Raw genomic sequence first — 21,730 nt, forward strand, 5'->3', positions numbered from 1 at the left:
AACTCCCGGGGTTGACACTATTGTTGTCACCCTGCCCCCCATTGCACACAACGGGAGCCTCACCCCTGATGGCTGCCCGGGGCAGGATTCAGCAGACTTCAGCCCCGAGGCCCGGCCCTCGCTCAAGGCCTGATCCTGCCCCCAGCAGCGGGCTCCGCGGCCAAGCTGCCATTTGCGTCACGTGTGCGGAGGTATTGGGCAGGTGGCACCGCAAACGCGAAGGGCAGAGGTTTGAGCTCCGCCGCGCACCGTAGCCAGAGCTCCTTCCACCCTCTGCTGTTGCCAGGTCCAGGCGTCGAGATGGCGGCTCCCCTCCCCGCGCGGAGCCGGTTTGTGGTGGTGGGAGGGGGGATTGCGGGAGTCACCTGCGCCGAGCGGGTAGGTACCGCCCCTCCCGCCCCACGCGCGCGCGACACCCACCGCTTCCCGCCGGTCCCCAACCGCCCAGTGAGTGGGGCGCGCGCGACACCCCGCCTCTTCCCCTGCGGGCGCCGGGGAACACGGGACGGGCGGGGAGAGCTCCCGGTTTGCACTATAATAAAATCTCAGCCCCCATTGCAGCTCGCTGAGCTGTCGGGTCCACCAGGGCACTTCCAGTCCCACCCTGACCTGTGCATCCCTCGGCCGTGCACACAGCCCCTTTCCCCTGTGCACCCCCACACAGCCGTGCATACAGCCCCTCTCCCCGGTACACATCTCTTCCCCTGTGCACCCCCCTCAGCTGTGCACACAGCCTCCGTCACCAGTGCTCAGACCCCACAGCTATGCATATAGCCCCCCTGCACTGTGCAACTCCCCACTGTTGTGCATATCCTCCCACCCACCTGTGTGGCACAGCCCCCCCACAGCGGTGCACAGCCCATATGTGCATCCCCCACAGCTGTGTGTCCACACTGCCCATCTGTGCACCCCCTTCAGCCATGCACACAGCCCCTCTCACCTGTGCACCCCCACAGCTGTTCATATTGTCCCCACACTTATGTCCCAAAATGTTTGCTTTTTTGCTACAGTGTTCCATTATTGACTCATATTAATTTTATGATCCACTATAGCCCCCAGATCCTTTTCTGCAGTACTCCTCCTTAGCAGTCATTTCCTATTTTGTACTTGTGTAATTGATTATTCCTCTCTAAATGTAGTACTTCGAATTTGTCCTTACCATATTTCATCCTATTTATTTCAGACCATTTTTCCAGTTTGTCAAAATTATTTTAAATTCTAATCCTGTCCTCAAAAGCGCTTGCAACCCCTCCCAGCTTGGTATTGTACACAAACTTTATAAATGTACTCTCTCTGCCATTATCCAAATCATTTATGAATATATTGAATAGTGCAGGATCCAGGACAGGGCCCTGCAGGACACCACTCCATATGCCCCTCCAGCTTGACTCTGAACCATTGATAACTACTTTCTGAGTATGGTATTCCAACCAGTTGTGCACCCACCTTATTATAGGCTTATTTAGGCTATATTTCCCTAGTTTGTTTATCAGAACATCATGTGAGACAGTATCAAAACCCTTACTAAAGTTGAGCTATATAATATCTACAGCTTTCTCCCATCTGCAAGGCTTGTTACCATCTCAAAGAAGGATAGTAGGTTGGTTTGACGTGATTTGTTATTGACAAATCCAGGTTGACTGTTACTTATCACCTCTCTGAAAACATCTGCTCATTTTGCAGCAGCAGTCAAAAAAACAAGGTTACCATTAGGAAAGGGTTAGAAAATAAGACAGAAAATATCATAATGCCACTGTATAAATCCATGGTACATCCACACCTTCAATACTGTGTGCAGTTCTGATCTCCCCATCTCAAAAAGAGATATTAGAATTGGAAAAAGTTCAGAGAAGGACAATAAAAATGATTAGGGGTATGGAACAGCTTCCATATAGGGAGAGAGTAGAAAGATTGGCACTGTTCAGCTTAGAAAAGAGATGACTAAGGGAGATAAGATAGAGGTCTAAAATAATGGAGAAAGTGTAAAAGGAGATGTTATTTAACCCTTCATATAACACAAGATCAAGGCGACACCCAATGAAATTAATAGGCAGCAGGTTTAAAACAAACACAAGGAAGTACTTTCGCATACAACACACAGTCAATCTGTGGAACTCATTCGTTCTCTGGGTGACCCTAAGTCAATGACTGCCAGAGCTGGGACAGGATGACAGGAGACAGAATGACTCTTGCTAATTGCCATGTTCAGTTCATTCCCTCTGAAGCACCTGGCAGTGACCACTGTCAGAAGACAGGATACTGGTCTGAGCCAGTATGGCCATTCTTATGTTCTTATTATCTTCTAGTTGCTTTCAAACTGATTGTTTGATTATTTGCTTCATTAACTTTCTGAGTACCCAAGTTAAGCTGACTGGTCTATAATTCCCTGGGTTGTCCTTATTCCCCTTTTTATAGGTAGGTACTATATTTGCCCTTTTCTGGTCCTCTGGGATCTCTCCTGTCCTGTTCTCAGACATAATCGTTAATGGCTCAGAGATCTCTTCAGCCAGTTCCTTAAGTATTCTAAGATGTATTTCGTCAGACCCTGCTGATTTGAAACCATCTATCTTGTCTAAGTAATTCCTAACTTACTCTTTCTCTTTTAATGTAAGAGACCATTTACATGTAAAATATTTATATTAATGATGAATTAATTAATTGCTGGCAATGTACATGCAAACTCTCATCCCGCTCAGGAAGAGAAGAAAATCATTGCTCCAAAAATTATCATGTAGAGTCAACATCTTTTAATTATTGAAGCTAAAGAATTTGTAAGAGTTATTTAATTTTAAAAGACTGTTTTAAGAACTAAAAATTTTTGTATAAAGAACAGGAGTGTTTGGACTTTTTGAAAACAGAATTTCATTTCCTGTGAAACTCTAATAAAATTGAAAGACTATCTCAGAAAATGGGCTGAATAAAAAGAAAGTTAGTTTTAACTTTAAAAGTTATCTGGATCTTTTCTGCCACAAGAAGAACAAAGGCAATTAAATAAATGTTACGTATTTATTAAGCAGTGCATATTCAGGAGCTGAAAATGTCACCTAAGCCAGCCCTGAATTCACGAAGCTAATAAAAGAGTGACGGCAACCAAGTTGAGTCTAAATGAGCCTGAAATAGATGTGTTTTCCTATAATTTATAAAATATAAAAAAGGAGAATGGTATAAAAGACTCTGAACTGAGCACCTCAGATGCTTCCATCCGCTATTCTGGTTAGACAGCAATCATTCCATAGCTCATCCTGTCCATCTCCACAAGCAAGCTGCCACATGCAAATAAGAAAATAGAGAAGACTTGAAGAAACCAACCAACCCAAGGAAAATCTTCCCAAAACTTCAGCATGAATTCATTAGACAAAGTTAACTACGACTTTGCCAAAGGATTAGATTACATCATGGGGATGTGCTCGCCGTCCTGTGATGCAGTTCTTTCCATCCCATCATTCCTTGGGCTTCCTGCTTCATTTTGTGCCATTTTTCAACAGCCCTTGTAAACTGTGCACTTGCCATCTGTGCCTGACAGCATGGATCCTGAGCTGCTGACCATTCTGGTGATGAGTATTATGAACACAGTGCGGCTGGCCCTGCAGTATTTCATGAGCTGTGAAACAGAGAGTAAGCCGGTGATGCCTGCCCTGCTGTCTGCCATGGAGATAAATAATTCAAGATTGCTGCTGGCATTCATGGACCAGCTTGCCGCAGTGGACCATTGATACTGGGATCGGGAAACAAACAGTGACTGGCGGGATCGCATTGTGATGCATGTATGGGATGACGAGCAGTGGCTGCAGAACTTTCTGATGCGCAAAGTCACCTTTCTGGAACTGTGTGCGGAGCTCGCCCCGGCACTGCAGCTCAAGAACACCAGAATGAGAGCTGCTCTGACTGTGGAAAAGCAAGTGGGTGATCTCTGTGTGGAAGCTGGCAACTCCAGATTGCTACCGATCAGTTGTGAATCAGTTTGGAGTTGGAAAATCCACCATGGGGGCTGCAGTGATGCAAGTGTGCAGGGCCATTAATCTCCTCCTTCTACGAAGGAATGTGACTCTTGGTAATGTCCAGGAAATAATTGATGGCTTTGAGGCAATGGGATTCCCTAACTGCGGTGGGGCGATAGATAGAACACATATCCCAGACCATCTTGCGACAGAGTACATCCACCGAAAGGGCTACTTCTCCATGGTCTTGCAGGTGCTGGTGGATCACCGGAGCCATTTCACTGACATCAATGCGGGGTGGTCAGGGAAAGTGCATGATGCACACATCTTTCGAAACAATGGACTGTATAGAAAGCTGCACACTGGGACTTTCTTTCCAGACCAGAAGATTCCAGTGGGGGATATGAAAATGCCCATAGTGATCCTTGGAGATCCCCATACACCTTGCTCCTGTGGCTCATGAAGCCTTACACCGGAAACCTAGACAGCAGCAAGGTGCAATTCAACAACAGGCTTAGCAGGTGCCGAATGACCATTCCATGTGCCTTTGGCCAATTAAAAGGTCGCTGGCCCTGTCTTTTTTTCCAGTTAGACCTCAATGAGGGAAATATTCCGATGGTCATTGCGGCCTGCTGTACTCTCCAAAATATTTGTTAATTGAAGGGGGAAAAGTTTCCTTGGGGTGGGCCACTGAGGCTGATCAACTGGCTGCTGATTTTGAGCAGCCAGATAGAAGGGCAGTTAGAAGGGCGCAATGGGAGGCTATTCGAATAAGGGAGGTTTTGAAGAAGCTTTTGACAATGATTCTCAGTATTGTGTCTGTATGTGATGCATTCAGCCAGACAATGTTTACTTACCCCTGTAGTGCTTGCTTCTTGAGCATTTATTGCAAGGAGAAAATATTCCTACCTATAGCCACTGTGTTTCAGTGTTAGCACTGAGTGATGTATGTATGTCACAAATAAAGACTCATTTTATTTCAAAGACTCAAGTTTAATAACAGGATAAAACACAAACTTTTGGACAAACAGGGAACATGAAAATGAGGAACACTCTTGCGGTTAGGGCTCTCATAGCTGGGTGTAATTCCAGTTTTAATTGGAAAACCAGTTCCCAAGCGTGGCGTGCACAGGTCACTGTGAGGGACCGGAAACACGCAATGAATGCAGTAGGGGAGTTGGGGGAGGGCTGGACCAGAGTTCTGTAGTGGCTGGAGGGGGAGTCGGGCATGGATTTGCTCTGATTGCAGGCTAATGAGGGACTTCAACATCTCTGTCTGGTCCTGGAGATTTATCATCCGCTTCTGCCCGTGTCCCTTCCTGGCTATCCCGTCTCAGTCTTTCATTAATTGTCTCCCTCCATGCTCTTGTTTCACTATGTGCTACATCTATTGACTGCAGCACTTCTCAAAACATATCCTCCTTATTCCTCCTGGGTTCGCCGCCTTATCTGATGGAGGCGCTCTGCCAGTGTGGTGGAGTGTGTTCTCGAGGGCACATGAGCAGAAGGCAAAAGAACAATGAACAGAGACAGTATTGTGAGTGCGTTCACAGATGTGAATCGCAAAAGTTACACACACCTCTTTCTCACTGTTCCTTGGATAGCACACAGTTGGCCGCGAGTCCCAATTATGGTGAGTTCGCGGCGGGAGGAAAGGAAAGGGCAAGAAAGTACAAAGGGTGATTTTCGAAGGGGTTTCTATTAGTGGCTAGGGAGCCTGTTCCGAATTCTTGTACCCTTTTCCATAGGCTAGGGTAATCAAACCCGATATCTCACTCCTCAGGGTAATTCAGGATGCAAGGGAGCATCTCCTGCATGCATGTGGTTTCAGACCGGCTCCGTATGCTGCTTGTCTGTGTGCCACTCTGGTTTCTGCAGAAATAATTGCCGGATGGCGCGGCAAAGTTTCATATGCTGGGGATAGAAACAAGACAGCTCTGCCAAGGAACCTTCGACAGCGGATTGCAGAGTACCTACAGGAAAGTTTCCTAGAGATCACTATGGAGGATTCCAGGGACATCCCCATGTACATTAATACATTTTTCTGTTGTGGCCCCACTGCGTAGATGGACAGGCTCTGTTGTTAATTTTTGTCCCTTATCCCACCTCTACCATATAACAAAGTATATGAGAGCTCAGTCTCCTGTCACCATGCAGTGTGAAAGCAAAATGAGCACTTACCAGAGCTCTCCTCTCCTGCATCCTCCGCGCCAAAGTCGGAGTGCTGGGATTAGCTAGACCCCTCCGGATTGGAAAAGAGGTCCTGACTCACTGTGCCACTTGATGACCCTGCCTTGTGCTCCACATCGTCCTCCACCTCCATCTCCTCATCCACCACTTTCTCACTGGAGTTGAGTCTGATGGCCGCTGCCTCCGTGCCCCTGAAGTATCCACAGGGCTCTTGGTGGTGGAGATGGGGTTGCTGCTGAGGATGGTGTGCAGCTGCTTATAGAGGCAGTATATCTTTGGCGCTGCACCAGAGCGATGGTTGGCCTCCATTGCCTTCTGGTACGCCTGTGTCAGCTCCTTGATTTTAGCAAGACTCTGCTGCATGTCCCTTTTGTGCCCCTTCTCCTGCATGCCAATAGCAATCAGCCTGTAGGTATTGAAATTCCTACAGTTGGTCCAAAGCTGTGACTGCACAACCTCCTCTCCCCATGTATCAGCAGATCCAACAGCTCCCATGTGTTCCACACAGGAGCGCATCTGTTGCGTAAAGCTGCCATGGTCAGCTGTGTGAACTGTGCTCACCAAGCAAACAGGAAGAGGAATTTCAAAAATTCCTGGGCCTTTAAACGGGGGAGGGGTGCATATCTGTGTATCTTCAGGGCAGCAGAATTCAAACTGCTGACCAGAGTGGTCATGATGGGCATTGTGGGACACTTCCTGGAGGCCAATTAGGGGGACATAACCAAGTAAGTTACACTGATGCTGTGTTGCTCTAACTACGTCGCAAAAAGCTCTATGTTGCTTGTTGAGATGGTTTTATTATGTCAGCATAGCATGGGAGTTACATCAGCGGGAGGAGCAGTTCAGTATGTATACCTCCAGTGTTTTGTCGACGAAAGCTGACTTTTGTCAACAAAACTGTAGTGTAGGCAAGGCCCAAGAAATAGTGTGATTTAATATTCTTAATGTTGGTTAATTGGCCTGTCTCAAGACAGCTCCTTTAATGGCTTTTTCTAATTGATTTAATTTTTATTTTATTTTATAGGATGTAGTAAGGATTGCCTGTTTTGCGAACTATAAACTGTTTGTTTGTTTATTAATACCCAACAAGTCCACCTGCCATGAGACTAAATTATAAAACATTTGTAGGTATCTAAACAATAAATTCACAATAATTTTGGGAAACCATATACTTGAGTCTTATCTTACCAAGACAAAAGTATCTACTACCAGAGGCTGTTCACTCTTAAAAGTGTAATTCCTGTCAAAAGCTCTCCTCAGAGAGACATACAGAAGAAGTTGTAACGGAAGTAACTGGTTTATCATTTGTGTTTGGTCATTTGTGGTGTTTAATATTTTCTTTTCCTTTTTTAAATATTAAAATAGCCATGGTTAATAACGGTGATTATTTTGCTTAGTCTTGCTCGTGGCGCCCTTAACGTACCTGTGACTAAATAATGTGAGCCACACCCCTGAGTTGACAGTAAGAGAAGCAATAAGACCTGGCCTACCATTTCTTATTTCTTGAAACTAAATAATTGTAGTAATTTTTAAAATAAAATTACTTCGCATCCAACAATTTAAAATGATCCCTTTCAACCCTACCTGGCCTTAGTCAATAATAAAGGTAGTGAATTGCATGAGAATTTATATTGCACTTAGAAGAGGTGAGATCTGAACATCTGGGCCCCTTGTTCCTAGCTAAGGGAACTTTCCCTTATGTAAGCAAGCCCACATTTTGTAACAGACAACATTCTTGCTGTGGCACAGATTTTTGTCATCAAATTAAAAATCAGTGGCTTCAGATTAACGCACAAACTTGCTGTTACCACTTTAAAGTCCTTTTGTTTAAAAAATTGCCATTCTCTTACCCGAAGATCGTATTCTAGGAACCTGTGTTACGGAAACAATGATTTGTGCAAATTTGAACCATATCTGTGATTGTATCTTTCTTCTAGAGGACTACAGAAGCCAGTGAGACCCTCCCTGGCAAAAATAGCCAAAACATGAATTTTTAAACAGCTTAATTATATAACCAGTACATCAAAAAATCCATAATTAGCCAAAGATTATAATCCATTTTCCATAAAACTCACTCAAAGATACCAGGTATTCACTGTTCTTTCTACAGTCAAAAGTCTTTAATACAATCTTAACTGAGTTACCACTGCCCACTAATAATTGGACTCCAGGCATACAGACTCTTCAGATCTCAGTTTGTGTCATTTTACACCTCCCAGTTTGGCTAGTGTGATGGTATGAAGGGTCGTCTTGTGGTTAGGCATTCGTGCCATGATGTGAGTCTTATGGAAATGTCTGTAAATAAAGAAAGCCCTGGACCTGGGAATCAGGTTCGCTTCCATTGTATCACCCAAGCCAAGTTTACCCTTCTGTAAAATGGAGGTAATATTTGCCTACATCTCTGGGATTTACAAGACTAAAATCCTTAATACGATAACTTTTGTTTTTTTAGTACTGTTATTGTCTTATTTAAAGTCAAATTCCACTGACAGCTGTGTTCACTCATCATGCTCTCTCTTTCTTTACAAGTTGGCTACAGAATTTCCATCAGAAGATATTCTCTTAGTAACAGCTTCTCCAGTTATAAAAGCAGTAACAAATTTCAAACAGGTAAGAGAGAGACTTAAATTTTGTTTTTGTGTAGGCGTCTATAAAAGTTACTAAAGCATTTACTCAGTAGAGATAATTTAGGGCCTGACCCCGCAAATGCTTATGCATATGGTTTCAGTCTCTTGCCCTTTTCCCCTTCTCTCCCTGACTCCCAGTCCCAGTCTGCTTGTCCGACCTGTTCTAGCTTCCTTCCCTCAAGCTCCCAATCTCGGTCTCCATTCCCCCATCCTGGGTCCCTGTAACAATCTCCATGTCCAGCCATTCCCAGTTTCTCTCCCCTGAGTTCTTCCAGTCCCAGTCTCACCAGACTCCTTTTCCAATTTACTACTTTCCCACCCCCTGGTCTGGCTTTTACCTCCTCTGCATTTGAATCAGACAGCTTCATCCTCCACACTACCCGGGTGCCAACAGAAGAGACTGCGCACGCCAGCTTGGAGCAGTCATTACAGGGAAAGTCTGACTTCACCCCCTAGCCCTGGGCTAGAGCATACTCAGTTGCTGTGTGGGGATGGTTTATGCAGAGTCTGGTCACAGGTAGGTGCTGTGAGAGAATGGATCATGCTCAGTTCGTGTGTTAGACCAGTCTGCACTAGGAGCTGTGAAAGACTCAAGCATGCTCAGTGAAGATGGAATCTTCAGAGATTTTAGCTGTGAATCTCTATGTCTCTCCTGAATACATGTATGAACTGGGATTTTTCATTCACTTTTATCACTTGGCCAAATTTGGGCATATTTTCACAGGAACAGCAAAATACATATCCCTTACACAAAGGCCACCCCCTGCCAAATGTCAAGTCCCTGCTCAGAGCATATGGGTCATAGATCTGTTCAAAGAAAAGGTCACCAGAATTTTTTAATGTGGGCAAAACAGTGTATTTTTTTCTAGCCTTGTTCTTAAAAACAACTGAACTGTTGTGGCTAAAATTTTCCAAAAAAATTTAGGCTAAGGCCAAGCATGGAACATTGCAGCCCAAGTGAATTTAGATTTGCAAAGTTATAAGCAAATGGAAACAGTGTTAAAATGGAAAGCATAGGGCTACCTTAATAGATGGTTCTACCAGCCCCACTTATAATAGTTGAAATTAGATATGGAAAAGACCTATTTGATTGTCTAGTTAATCCTCCAGAGGGCAAATATAGTCTCAGGTGCTTAATCTAGTCTAATTTTAAATTTCTCAAAATAGGGATTTAGAAGTCCAAGTTCCATTTTGAGTGGTAACGTACTGCTGAGAGCCTTTCTTAGGAATATTTATTAACAGATTGTGTACCTAAATGCTTAATTTTAGTAGCAATTTTCTAACTTGGTGGAAAGAATTTGCTGAGGGTTTGGTGCTTTACAGACTGGGAGTGAACATCATCTATTTTCCAATCAATAGGTTTGGTTGAAAACTTAATAAAAGAAAAACAATTAAAACAAAAATGATTTCTCTCTCTTTCTTTCTCTCTCTTTCTTTTTTTTAAACTATAGGTCTCCAAAACACTAGTGGAATTTGATGTTGAAGAACAACCAAGCACTATGTTAGAAAAACGGTATCCCAACATTAAAGTTATAGAGTCTGGAGTGAAACAGTTGAAAAGTCAGGAGCATGTAAGAGAACTTCATTTTGCCTAATTTTCTATGGATCCTGAAAGTGAATGGGTTTAAGAAGGGATCCATTTTTCAAATGAAATATGTTATTAAAACAGAATTTCTAATGATTTAAATTAATTTACCAAGATTTAGAACAGAAGAGAAATGTCACAGTTCACTTATAGTGCACATTTAAAAGAAATGTAGGCAATGGGGTAAAAAGCAATCATAGGTCATAAGTCATTAGAAAAAATCAGTGGTTAGGATGGTTAGATCAAGACTCCTGATTCCTGTAATATATTGCCTGGCTGTTTAGAGCAGAGTTGCAAAGAGTTGATCATGAAACCAGATATAATAGAACTAAGATTCCTGAAAAATTCTTAAATCATTAATCGGCACTCTCTGTGAACTGTAACTTGGTTTGTTGCCAAAGAGAAACCAAAATTAGTATTGACTTTATAAATTTATAATAAATACCTACTTTTCATTCTCAGGAGAACAAAATAAATAAATCCCTATGCTTTTTTCTCCGTTCTCCAGCAAAAGTATAGTACACACAGTCTCTCTAATCCTTGTTCAGTGTCTTACTTATAGAGTAAAGTTGGAAGGCTTTGTTTTTCACTTCAATATTACTCATTTACCCACATTCAGAGCCAAGGCTGTGTTTTTGCTTTTATTATATGTAACTGGTATACCTGTAATTAATTCACTGTACTTAGGTTAAGGTAGTATACTCATATTCTGTACTGTATCTGTTAGGCTGATGTATGTGCTTAGGTATAATACATAATAAAGCACACACACAACAGTTTTAATAAATATATTGTGTTTTTTGTTTTGTTTTAGGGATGTCCCCTGGGATGGCCATTGTGACATTTTGGGGATCACCCAGACCAGTAATGGGTTCAGTAACCCCTGCCCTGTAACCTTGGGTGACCTTAGTGCTATGCTGCTGTAGCTCAGAACCCTGACACCAGTATCCAGACCATAGGCATAAAGTTTGATCCTTGCTTCCACCAGCCTAGTTACTCCTTATAGGGTGACCCCAACAGCCCTTCTGGTCCTGAGTCTCCCCAAATCCATCTTTCCTGAGTTCTTAACTAGCAGACACTTGGACTTTGCACAGTCTCAAAGACGGGGATCCATCTGTGAATGCTGGATCCCCCTGCTTGGGCTAGGGAGCACTGTGGGAAATGGTTCAAAAACAATAGGTAACTTTTATTAGAAAAAGGAGTTTAACTAATATGGAAGTGCAAAGCCAGAAGTTGTGTCTTTATGTTTATTTTCTGTGTAACTTGTATGTGTTTGCTTTTCCTTACTATTTCATCTTTGAATCTATGAATTTTCTGTTAAATAAACTTTTTGTTTATTTCTGGTGTGCAAATGGTTTGGAGTGTATATGCCAAAGTGAACTGATAATGGGGGGGGGCAGTTTTCACACTTTCAGGAGTAACGAACTAGAGGGAAAATGGGGATTTGGGGAAACTGAGAATTGGAAGGGCTGATAGGGTCACCCTGCAAGGAGTAATGAGGCAGATGGAAGCTAGGGTGAGACCTTTATGCTTGTGGGCTGGCTATTGGTGTCAGGGCTCTGAGCCCAAATAGTTTAGCCTTTAGGCACTCAAGATTACAAGGCAGGTGGATCCTTTTACTGGTCTGGATAATCCCCCAAAAGTCACAGCCATATTGCACGTGTACATCATCTTTCATCTCAAAGGATCCCAATGCCCTTTATAAACTCTCTACAATATGGACAGAACCATTGTAATGTAGCCATCTCTGAGGTGGAGAACAGCAAATAAGCTCACAAAATGTTGCATTTTAAATGTTCTGTGCTGCAGCTTGATGTGGCTTCCTCCAGAACCTGACAATGTTGCTCCTTTAGAATCTGATCCAGTTTTGAAGTACTGAAGTCAGTGGTAGCCTTTCCATTGACTTCAATGAACTTTGGATCATACACTTGGTTGACCAGATGTGGCAGTATGTAGAGTTGCATCCATGGCACTTATATTCTTTGAAAGACCTGGGGGAAAAACATTATTTTGAACACAGATCCCAAAAGCAACTACACCCCTACCTCGATATAACGCTGTCCTCGGGAGCCAAAAAATCTTACCGCGTTATAGGTGAAACCGAGTTATATCGAACTTGCTTTGATCCGCCGGAGTGCGCAGCCCCCCCCACCCCCCACCGAGCACTGCTTTACCGCGTTATATCAGAATTCGTGTTATATCGGGTCACGTTATATCGGGGTAGAGGTGTATTTATACATGTGTACATACATGTAAATTAATCGCAGCCTTCCATTCTACAAAATACAGAAGTAATCTCCAATATAAAAAATAGCACTTGGACTAGTAAAGCAGTGTAGGTTTTGCCATGATATACAAGCTACTAAAAAAACAGTCTAATGCGCAAAACAAACTCTTCCCTCAACACCATAACAAAATACAGAGTTCCACTAAGAGACAAGCTTTATATTTTGTCTTGTAATCTTATTGAGTTTACTATATGCAATTTCCATTTTACTGATTTAGGAACTCACATAGCACTGTCATGAGCGTAATATAAACTGCTAGATATTTAATCAGTTAGAGAGGACTTGCTTATTTTTTTTTTTACCTTTCCCATAGCCAGTTACAGTTTGATACCAGTAAAATACTGTGATTTTAAGGTGTACCCTGGGTTTTCTTAGTTGACCTATATAGATGGTTTTCCTTTTTAATCTTTTAACAGAAAATTTTCACAGAAGATGGCAAACAGTGTATATATGAAAAACTTTGCCTATGTGCAGGAGCAAAACCTAAGTTAATTTTTGAAGGAAACCCATATGTATTAGGAATCCGGGATACTGACAGTGCTCAGGTAATATATTTTTCATGGTTCATAAATATGTTAGCATTTTGCATCCTAATCATGCACATGTGGTTAGTCACAGTGTAATGTAAAAATTATTGTGGAATGAAATAGATAAACAAGATGTTATCCTAATATCAGAAATAAATAATAGAAACCATTGTTATACATTTTTAGAAGCAAAGAAGTAACTCTGAAATGCCATTTTAAAAAATAAGATCTTTATTTTCAAAAATAACTCATGAATGGATAGAGAGGGTTCCCATCATGAGAACCTTCAGAATAAGCAAAATAGTAGTTTATTTTGTGCTGGTAACAGGTGCCAGATTGAAAACATACAGCATAGGCAGCAAACTTCCCCATATTTTCTTGCTTACTACAGTATAGGTATATCTACACCATATATTTTTAGCTCAAGTTCACTGCTTGCCAATTAACTTGAGGTAGTCAACAAATTTGTAAAGGCTTGTGGGGATGCCCCACACATTTGATCCAGGCTGTAAATTTGTTTTTGTAAAGAAATTGGCTATCCATTAACTTGAGTTAAAGAAGGCTAATGAAGACAAGCCCAGAAAGACAACCTCTAGGGACAGGAGAGGATAGTTGTTTTCATAGCCTCTCAGTTTTTTATTTCTCTGTTGTGACTAACCACAAGGGTGGTCAGTTGTGTACGTTGATCCATATGGTACGGGATGGAGACTACCAGGTCATTCTTTCATAAATTCTCGAACCATCACCAGATCGTCATGACTCTTGGTCACTGCTGATCTGGACTATATTCAAATCAACAGTTCAAAGTTTAATGGCTTTCTGTGCCATGAGCTATTCAGTCCCAGTGGATGCAGATTTTTGTTTAAAATATAGTGTCGCAAGTGATAATGATATGATACAAAATACTGTCTGGTATTCTTTGTTTTCTGAATAGCAGCATCTCTTGCTCATAAGTTATGTAATTCAGGGACTTAATTTTCTTTTTTAAAACTTTTTCCAGGCAAACAAAACAGTCTGTGGCAAATCTAAGAACCTTACTGTTAAATCAATGTTATAAATGCAAAACAGTCTCCTTATCCTGGTCCATTTTGTCTTTTTACAAGATATTGAGTGAAATAAAATTGGACTCAAAGAAACAGAACATCATTTCAATATTGGCTTTTAAATACATTATAAAATATGAGATGAAACGTGCTTTAGTGGTTAGGACAAGGGAGAGACTCCTGGATTCTATTACAAACTCTGCCATTTAGTCTTAACTAAATCACTTACCTTTCCTCTTCTCAGTTTATTTATCTATAAAAGCAATATAGTAGAGGCACACTGTGGCATCCTAACAGAGCTATGGAGTCTTAATTAACTTCAATAAAATGCCTTAACATAATTAGATGTGTATCATTCATAATCATTAACATAATAATTATTAAAATTATACATTTGAGAATTTGAGGAATATTAAATTATGTAAATTGATCAAGTTTGAGTGACTAGAATACTGTAAGCTGTCTTTTTTCTTAACTATAGGCCTTTCAGAATCATTTGGCCAAAGCTAAAAGAATAGCAGTTGTGGGAAATGGTGGCATTGCGCTCGAATTAGTGTAAGTAAATTATTTTCTTAAGTTATTGAGAAATGTGTGCAAATAAAGACTAGAACAACTGGGTTATCCAAGTGTGTGTTATCTTAGGATTTTTTTAAAATGCTTTATAATAAAGTTCTAATTATTATTTGTTTATATTTAGTAAGGGTATTGATAAAAGGAAATACTTCCATACAACATGTAATTGGACTGTGGAACTCATTATCAGAGAAAATCATTGAGGCCAATAATTCAGCAAGTTTCAAAAAGGGATTGGACATTTACATGGATAACAACATCCAGAGTTAAAATAATGTAAAAATAATTGAAAGGCATGTTAAAGCTCGTGCTTTAGGGTTTAAGCTATTCTCTAACTATTAAAGATTAGAATGAGACCTAATGTGGGAGTATGGAGCAGATCTGCCTACTGTGTGGTTCTTACACCTTCCTCTGAAGTCCTTTTAATACCAGGATTGGTGTTGGAATGAGGATAATGTGTTGGAGGGACTCTTGCCCCCTACTCTGAATTGAGGCTAAAGTGGTGGGGAATGCTGCAGGGATCACCAAATTGGAGGGCCAAGGATAGTCTTGCTTATGGTTTTTCTTTCATCAGGCAAAGATTTTCTTTAGGTGGATGTGTAGTGGATGTGGCTGGGTTCTGTGGGGGGAGTCTTGTCATGACGCTGTAGGGTCTTGGATCCATTAGTGACATTTTGTACTGTATATGTATATGTAGATTTGTCTCATAAAAAGGGGGATAATATGTAATCTCCGTAACCAGTACTAAAGGGCATGAAAATAGGATGCACATAACTTCTTCTTTCACCAGGGAGGCATTAACTTTGTTTCCAGGTTTAGGAATGAAATCTCCTGCCCTCCTTTAATCTAGATCAGCATTTCTCAAACTGGGGTCTGTGGACCCTGCTGCTCAACTCCTCCCCCTCCTCACTCCCAGGCAGGCTCCCTACTTGCCCTGGCTCCCTACCTGCACAGGGTTCCTCCCGTTGGCCAGGAACCACGACCAATGGCAGCTGTGGGGGCCGCATCTGCGGGCAAGGCCGCCGAGAGTGGATTCGGGCCCCGGTGAAAAAATTTTTTCGGGCCCCACAGCAAGGGTAGACCGGCTAAACAGGGCTGACGAGAGGTGGGGGGAAGCTGGGCCCTGGGCCCCCTTCCGGACCGCCGGGCCCTGGTCATTTGTACCGGCTCCCCCCCCTCCCCTCGTCGGCCCTGTCTGTGGGTGCGAGGGCAGCACACAGAGCCTCACTGACCGTGCATCTGCCTAGGGGCCACAGGAATCTGTGGCTGCATCCTGGGAGCCATGGTAAGTGCCGCCAGGACCACTTACCCCTCTACACCTAAACCCCCTGCCCCAGCTCAGAGTCCCCTCCTGTACCCAAACTCCCTCCCGGAGCCCCCACGCCTCAGCCCAGAGCCTCAACCCCTTCCCGCATCCCAACTCCCTGCCACAGCGTGGTGAAAGTGAGTGAGGGTGGGGGAGAGCAAGCGACAGAGGAAGGGGGGATGGAGCGAGTGGGGGGCAGGGGCTTGGAGAAGGGGTGGGGCCTAGGTGAAGAGGCGGGGCAGAAAAATTCAAAATGGGGGGGCCTCAGATTGCTAAAGTTTGAGAACTACTGATCTAGATCACTCATAAACAAAAATTTCCTCTGTGGCAACCCATAATTTTATCCATTGTTGAAATGTGCTTTCCAGGTATGAAATTGAAGGATGTGAAGTGATTTGGGCCATCAAAGACAAAGCCATTGGGAATACTTTCTTTGATGCGGGAGCAGCTGAATTCCTTATTCCAAAGCTAACTGCTGAGAAATTAGAGACTGCAATTGCATGTAAAAGAACCAAATATACGACTGAAGGTACTGTGCAAACAGTAAAATACACTCCTTGCTTTAGTATATTAGCATATTAGTTGGCACTTGAATTTACACCATCTAAAATTATATGTAAACCTGAGATCAGCCGAATTAACAATGTTCAAAAAAGCTTCACTGTTCAAAATAGCATTCCCTCTTTAAAAAAACAAACATAAAAAAGATTTTTATTATTATACTGCTAAAATGTTTGTGTAATATTGCTCTCTAAAGATTATTTAATTTATATACTGGTATGTATGCATGTATCTCTGTCTCTATTTGATGATGTTATATATTCTATAATTGCCCAAACGCTGCAGCAAGTAATACTGGTAATTGGAAGCACTCTACCCTCTTAGTCAGTACTGAACTAATGTGTCTGCAGAGTGCTAGGAGATGCTACTGCTCAATACAGTTTCTTTTGGATAAGGCACAAAACTAAGATTTCTAGCTTATTGTGGTCATTAAAGATCGTATTACACTAGATGCTTTTTAAAATTCCCCCATCTGTTTTAATTTAGATATTAATATTTTTTCTTTGTTACAATGAGGGCCTGCAGTTTTCTATTCACATGAGTAGCCCCATTGATTCATGTGAGTAAGGGTCTGCTGGAACAGCTCCTTTAATCTGTTATACTGTTGCTGGGTGCTTTCACACAGCGGTTACTTTTTATTCCATGTCTGGTTGCAAGTGAGTGGTGGCTAAGGGGTGAAAGGTGTTGTTAAGAATATTATAAAATAAGATTACAATCCTGAAGTATGATGTGTTCTAGAAGTAGTGGAGTGTTTTGACTCCAGCACATTGTAATCCCTCCTTCCCACCACAAGGTCACACTACTCTCTTAGTTCAGAATCCTTTGGAGTTGTGAGGATTGTATAATCGTGTATAAGGTCTTCGTATCGTGTATATGTTGAGTCTGATATTCTCCACATCCTTGACTTCAGGAAGTGAGAAGGAAGAAGGAAGTGTGGCAGCAGCTGACAAACTAGGCACTGCCTTAGGCCCTGATTGGCATGAGGGCCTACATCTTAAAGGAACTAAAGAGGTAAGGCTGACATCATCCTAACTATATTTGTTTAGATGCTAGTTTAAGTGTGTGGGAATGCACTGGCAGTACAGCGCCACATAGTGTTTCTAGGAGTAAAACCAGAATGCACATGAACTAATTCTCCTCAGACACCAAATTTACATGTGTAAATCCAGTAACTTCAGTAGAGTTACTTCCAATTCTCCTCACATCAGTGAAAGTCAGATCTACTGCTGTGCTTTTGCTCCTTCATCTTCAGATACAAGCGCAAATGTTTTTTTCCACATTTCTGTGGGATTGGGCCTGATTGTAGTTTTAATAAAGAGCAACAAAAGCTATTTGCTTACTCTCTAACTTCAGCTGCTTCAAATAAAGTTTAATCTCAGAGAGAGGCTATAATGAAACTCACCCAAAGGTACAGTGCACAACAGTCACTTATCACTACAGATATTCATGTTTCCTTTTTTAGTGAAACAATATAAATAAATTTTTAAAACCCTGGAAGTAGGGTTGTGTGGACCTTTTTTATTTGAAAAAACAAACAAACAAACAAAAATCAACTGAGTGGGCATTTCTATGTTTTTATCAGATTTTCATTTTTTGAACTTTTCGGTCACTCTGAAGTATTTATTTGAATATAACATATATTTGAAAGATTTTTATGTGAGAAATATTAGCCTCAAATTTCAATTTTGAATTAAATTTTTAACTATTCTAAAAAGTTAGAAAGAAAGGAATGGGCATATCAAAGTTGTTGCTGTGCCTCTCAAAATAATCATAGAATCATAGGACTGGAAGGGACCTCAAGAGGTCTTCTAGTCCAGTCCCCTGCACCCAAGGCAGGACTAAGTATTATCTAGACCATCTCTGACAGGTGTTTGTCTAACTTGCTCTTAAAAATCTCGAATGATGGAGATCCACAACCTCCCTAGGCAATTTATTCCAGTGTTTAACCACCCTGACAGTTAGGAAGTTTTTCCTAATGTCCAACCTAAACTGCCCTTGCTGCAATTTAAGCTCATTGGTTCTTGTCCTATCCTCAGAGGTTAATGAGAACAATTTTTCTCCTTCCTCCTTATAACAACTTTTTATGTACTTGACAACATGTGTCCCCCCCCCCCATCAGTTGTCTTTTCTCAGACTAAACAGACCCAGTTTTTTCAATCTTCCTTCATAGGTCATGTTTTCTAGACCTTTAGTCATTTTTGTTGCTCTTCTCTGGACTTTCTCCAGTTTGTCCACATCTTTCCTGAAATGTGGTGCCCAGAACTGGTCACGATATTCCAGTTGAGGCCTAATCAGTATGGAGAAGAGCGGAAGAATTACTTCTTGTGTCTTGCTTACAACACTCCTGCTAATACAGAATTATGTTTGCTATTTTTTCAATAAGTGTTACACTGTTGACTCATATTTAGCTTGTGATCCCCAGATCCCTTTCCACAGTCATTTCTAAGTCCTTCTTAGACAGTCATTTCCCATTCTGTATGCATGCAACTGATTGTTCCTTCCTAAGTGGAGTACTTTGCATTTGTCTTTATTGAATTTTGTCCTATTTACTTCAGACCATTTCTCTAGTTTGTCCAGATCATTTTGAATTTTAATCCTATCCTCCAAAGTACTTGCAACCCCTTCCAGCTTGGTATCGTCCGCAAACTTCATAAATTTACTCTCTATGCCATTATCTAAATCACTGATGAAGATATTGAACAGAATAGGACTCAGAACTGATCCCTGTGGGACTCCATTTGATATGCCCTTCCACCTTGACGATGAACCACGGATAACTACTCTCTGGGAACGGTTTTCCAACCAGTTATGCACCCACCTTATAGTAGCTCCATGTAGGTTGTATTTCCCTAGTTTGTTTATGAGAAGGTCATGCGAGACAGTATCAAAAGCCTTACTAAAGTCAAGATATACCACATCTAATGCTTCTCCCCAACCACCCTGTCAAAGAAAGCTATTAGCTTGGTTTGACATGATTTGTTCTTGACAAATCCATGCTGACTGTTAATTACTACCTTATTATCATCTAGATATTTGCAAATTGATTGCTTAATTATTTGCACCGTTATCTTTCCGGATATTGAAGTTTAGCTGACTGGTCTATAATTCCCCAGGTTGTCCTTAATTCCCTTTTTTATAGATTGGCACTATATTTGCCCTTTTCCAGTCCTTTGGAATCTCATTCACCTTCCATGACTTTTCAAAGATAATTGCTAATGGCTCAGATATCTCCTCAGTGAGCTCCTTGAGTATTGTTCTAGGATGTATTTCGTCAGATCCTGGTGACTTGAAGACATCTAACTTGTCTAAGTAATTTTTAACTTGTTCTTTCCCTGTTTAGTCTCTGATCCTACCTCATTTTTACTAGCATTCAATGTTAGACATCCAATTGCTACTAAACTTTTTGGTGAAAACTGAAACAAAAAATCATTTAGTACTTCTGCCATTTCCACATTTTTTTTGTTATTGTTTTCCCCCCTTCATTGAGTAAAGGGCCTTTCCTGTTCTTGGTCTTCCTCTTGCTTCTAATGCAGGGGTTCTCAACCTTTTTCCTTCTGAGCGCCCCCACCCAATATGCTATGTTGTGCCACTGCAACTGTTTTTCAGTAGATTAATAGCCAGGGCCAATGTTAGGGGGTAGCAAGCAATTCAGTTGCCCTGGGCCTTATGCCACAGGGGGCCCCACGAAGCTAAGTTGCTCAGGCTTTGGCTTCAGTCCATAGCAGCAGGGCTCGGGATTTGACTTTCTGCCCTGGGCCCCAGTGAGTCTAACGCTGGCCCTGCTCTCTGGTTTATTTTGGCAGACCCCCTCAAACCTGCTCATGGCCCCCTAGGGGGCCCCGGAGCCCTGGTTGAGAACCGCTGTTCTAATGTATTTGTAAAATGTTTTCTTGTTATCATGTATGTCTCTACGTAGTTTAATCTCGTTTTGTGCCTTGGTCTTTCTAAAATCGTCCCTAAATGCTTGTGTTGTTTGTTTATATTAATCCTTTGTAATTTGACCTAGTTTCCACTTTTTGTAGGACTCTTTTTTGAGTTTTAGATTATTGAAGGTCTCATGGTTAAACCAGGGTGGTCTCTTGCCATACTTGCTGTCTTTCCTGTGCAGTGGGATAGTTTGCTCTTGTGCCCTTAATAACATCTCTTTGAAAAACTGCCAACTCTCTTGAACTGTTTTTCCCCTGAGACTTGCTTCCCATGGGATCTTACCTACCAACTCCCTGAGTTTGCTAACATCTGCCTTCTTGAAATCCATTATCTTTATTGTGCTGTTTTCTCTCCTACCATTCCTTAGAATCATGAACTCTACCATTTCATGATCACTTTCATCCAGGCTGCCTTCCACTTTCAAATTCTCAACCAGTTCCTTCTTATTTGTCAAAATCAAATTTAGAACAGCCTCTCCTCTAGTAGCTTTCTCCATCTTCTGAAATAAAAAATTATTTCCAATACATTCCAGTAACTTGTTGGTTAATCCATACCCTGCTGTCTTATTTTCCCAACAGATGTCTGGGTAGTTGAAAGCCCCCCATCACCACCACGTCCTGTGCTTTGGATGATTTTGTTAGTTGTTTATAAAAAGCCTCATCCACCTCTTCTTCCTGGTTAAGTTGTCTGTAGTAGACCCCTACCATGACTTCACCCTTGTTTTTTTTAACCCTTTTATCCTAACCCAGAAACTTTCAACAAGTCTGTCTCCTATTTCCATCTCAACCTCAGTCCAAATGTATACACCAGGGGTAGGCAACCTTTCAGAAGTGGTGTGCTGAATCTTCATTTATTCACTTTAAGGTTTTGCATGCCGGTAATACATTTTAATGTTTTTTAGAAGGTCGGTCTCTATAAGTCTATATTATATAACTAAACTATTGTTGTATGTAAAGTAAAAAAGGTTTTCAAAATGTTTAAGAAGCTTCATTTAAAATTAAATTAAAATGCTGTTCTTACGCCGCCAGCCTGCTCAGCCCGCTGCCAGCCTGGGGTTCTGTTCACCTAGGCTGGCAGCGGGCCGAGTGGGGCCTGCGGCCGGGACGCCGGCTGGCAAGGGGCCGGCAGCCGGGACCCCAGACCTGGGGGGGGGGGGTTCAGGGGT

At 41.9% G+C, this 21,730-nt stretch overlaps 1 protein-coding gene across 2 annotated transcripts in view; it reads left to right on the plus strand.

Moving 5' to 3' along the window:
• Positions 1–282: 282 nt before the first annotated feature.
• Positions 283–21,730, plus strand: part of PYROXD1 (pyridine nucleotide-disulphide oxidoreductase domain 1) — a 37,246-nt gene continuing 15,798 nt past the window's right edge. Inside the window, exons 1-7 of one of the 2 annotated variants that reach the window (XM_024203256.3) lie at positions 283–378; positions 8,658–8,738; positions 10,207–10,326; positions 13,045–13,173; positions 14,680–14,753; positions 16,446–16,606; positions 17,549–17,649. In XM_024203256.3, coding sequence (XP_024059024.2) covers positions 301–378; positions 8,658–8,738; positions 10,207–10,326; positions 13,045–13,173; positions 14,680–14,753; positions 16,446–16,606; positions 17,549–17,649 — 744 coding nt within the window. In that variant the 5' untranslated portion in view covers positions 283–300. Of the gene's footprint in view, positions 379–8,657; positions 8,739–9,194; positions 9,273–10,206; positions 10,327–13,044; positions 13,174–14,679; positions 14,754–16,445; positions 16,607–17,548; positions 17,650–21,730 lie in introns of those variants that run through there. The other variant, XM_024203257.3, reaches the window with a different exon arrangement.

The sequence above is a fragment of the Terrapene carolina genome, unplaced genomic scaffold, assembly GCF_002925995.2.
Source record: "Terrapene carolina triunguis isolate 2854851 unplaced genomic scaffold, T_m_triunguis-2.0 Scaffold112, whole genome shotgun sequence".
NCBI lineage: Eukaryota > Metazoa > Chordata > Testudines > Emydidae > Terrapene > Terrapene triunguis.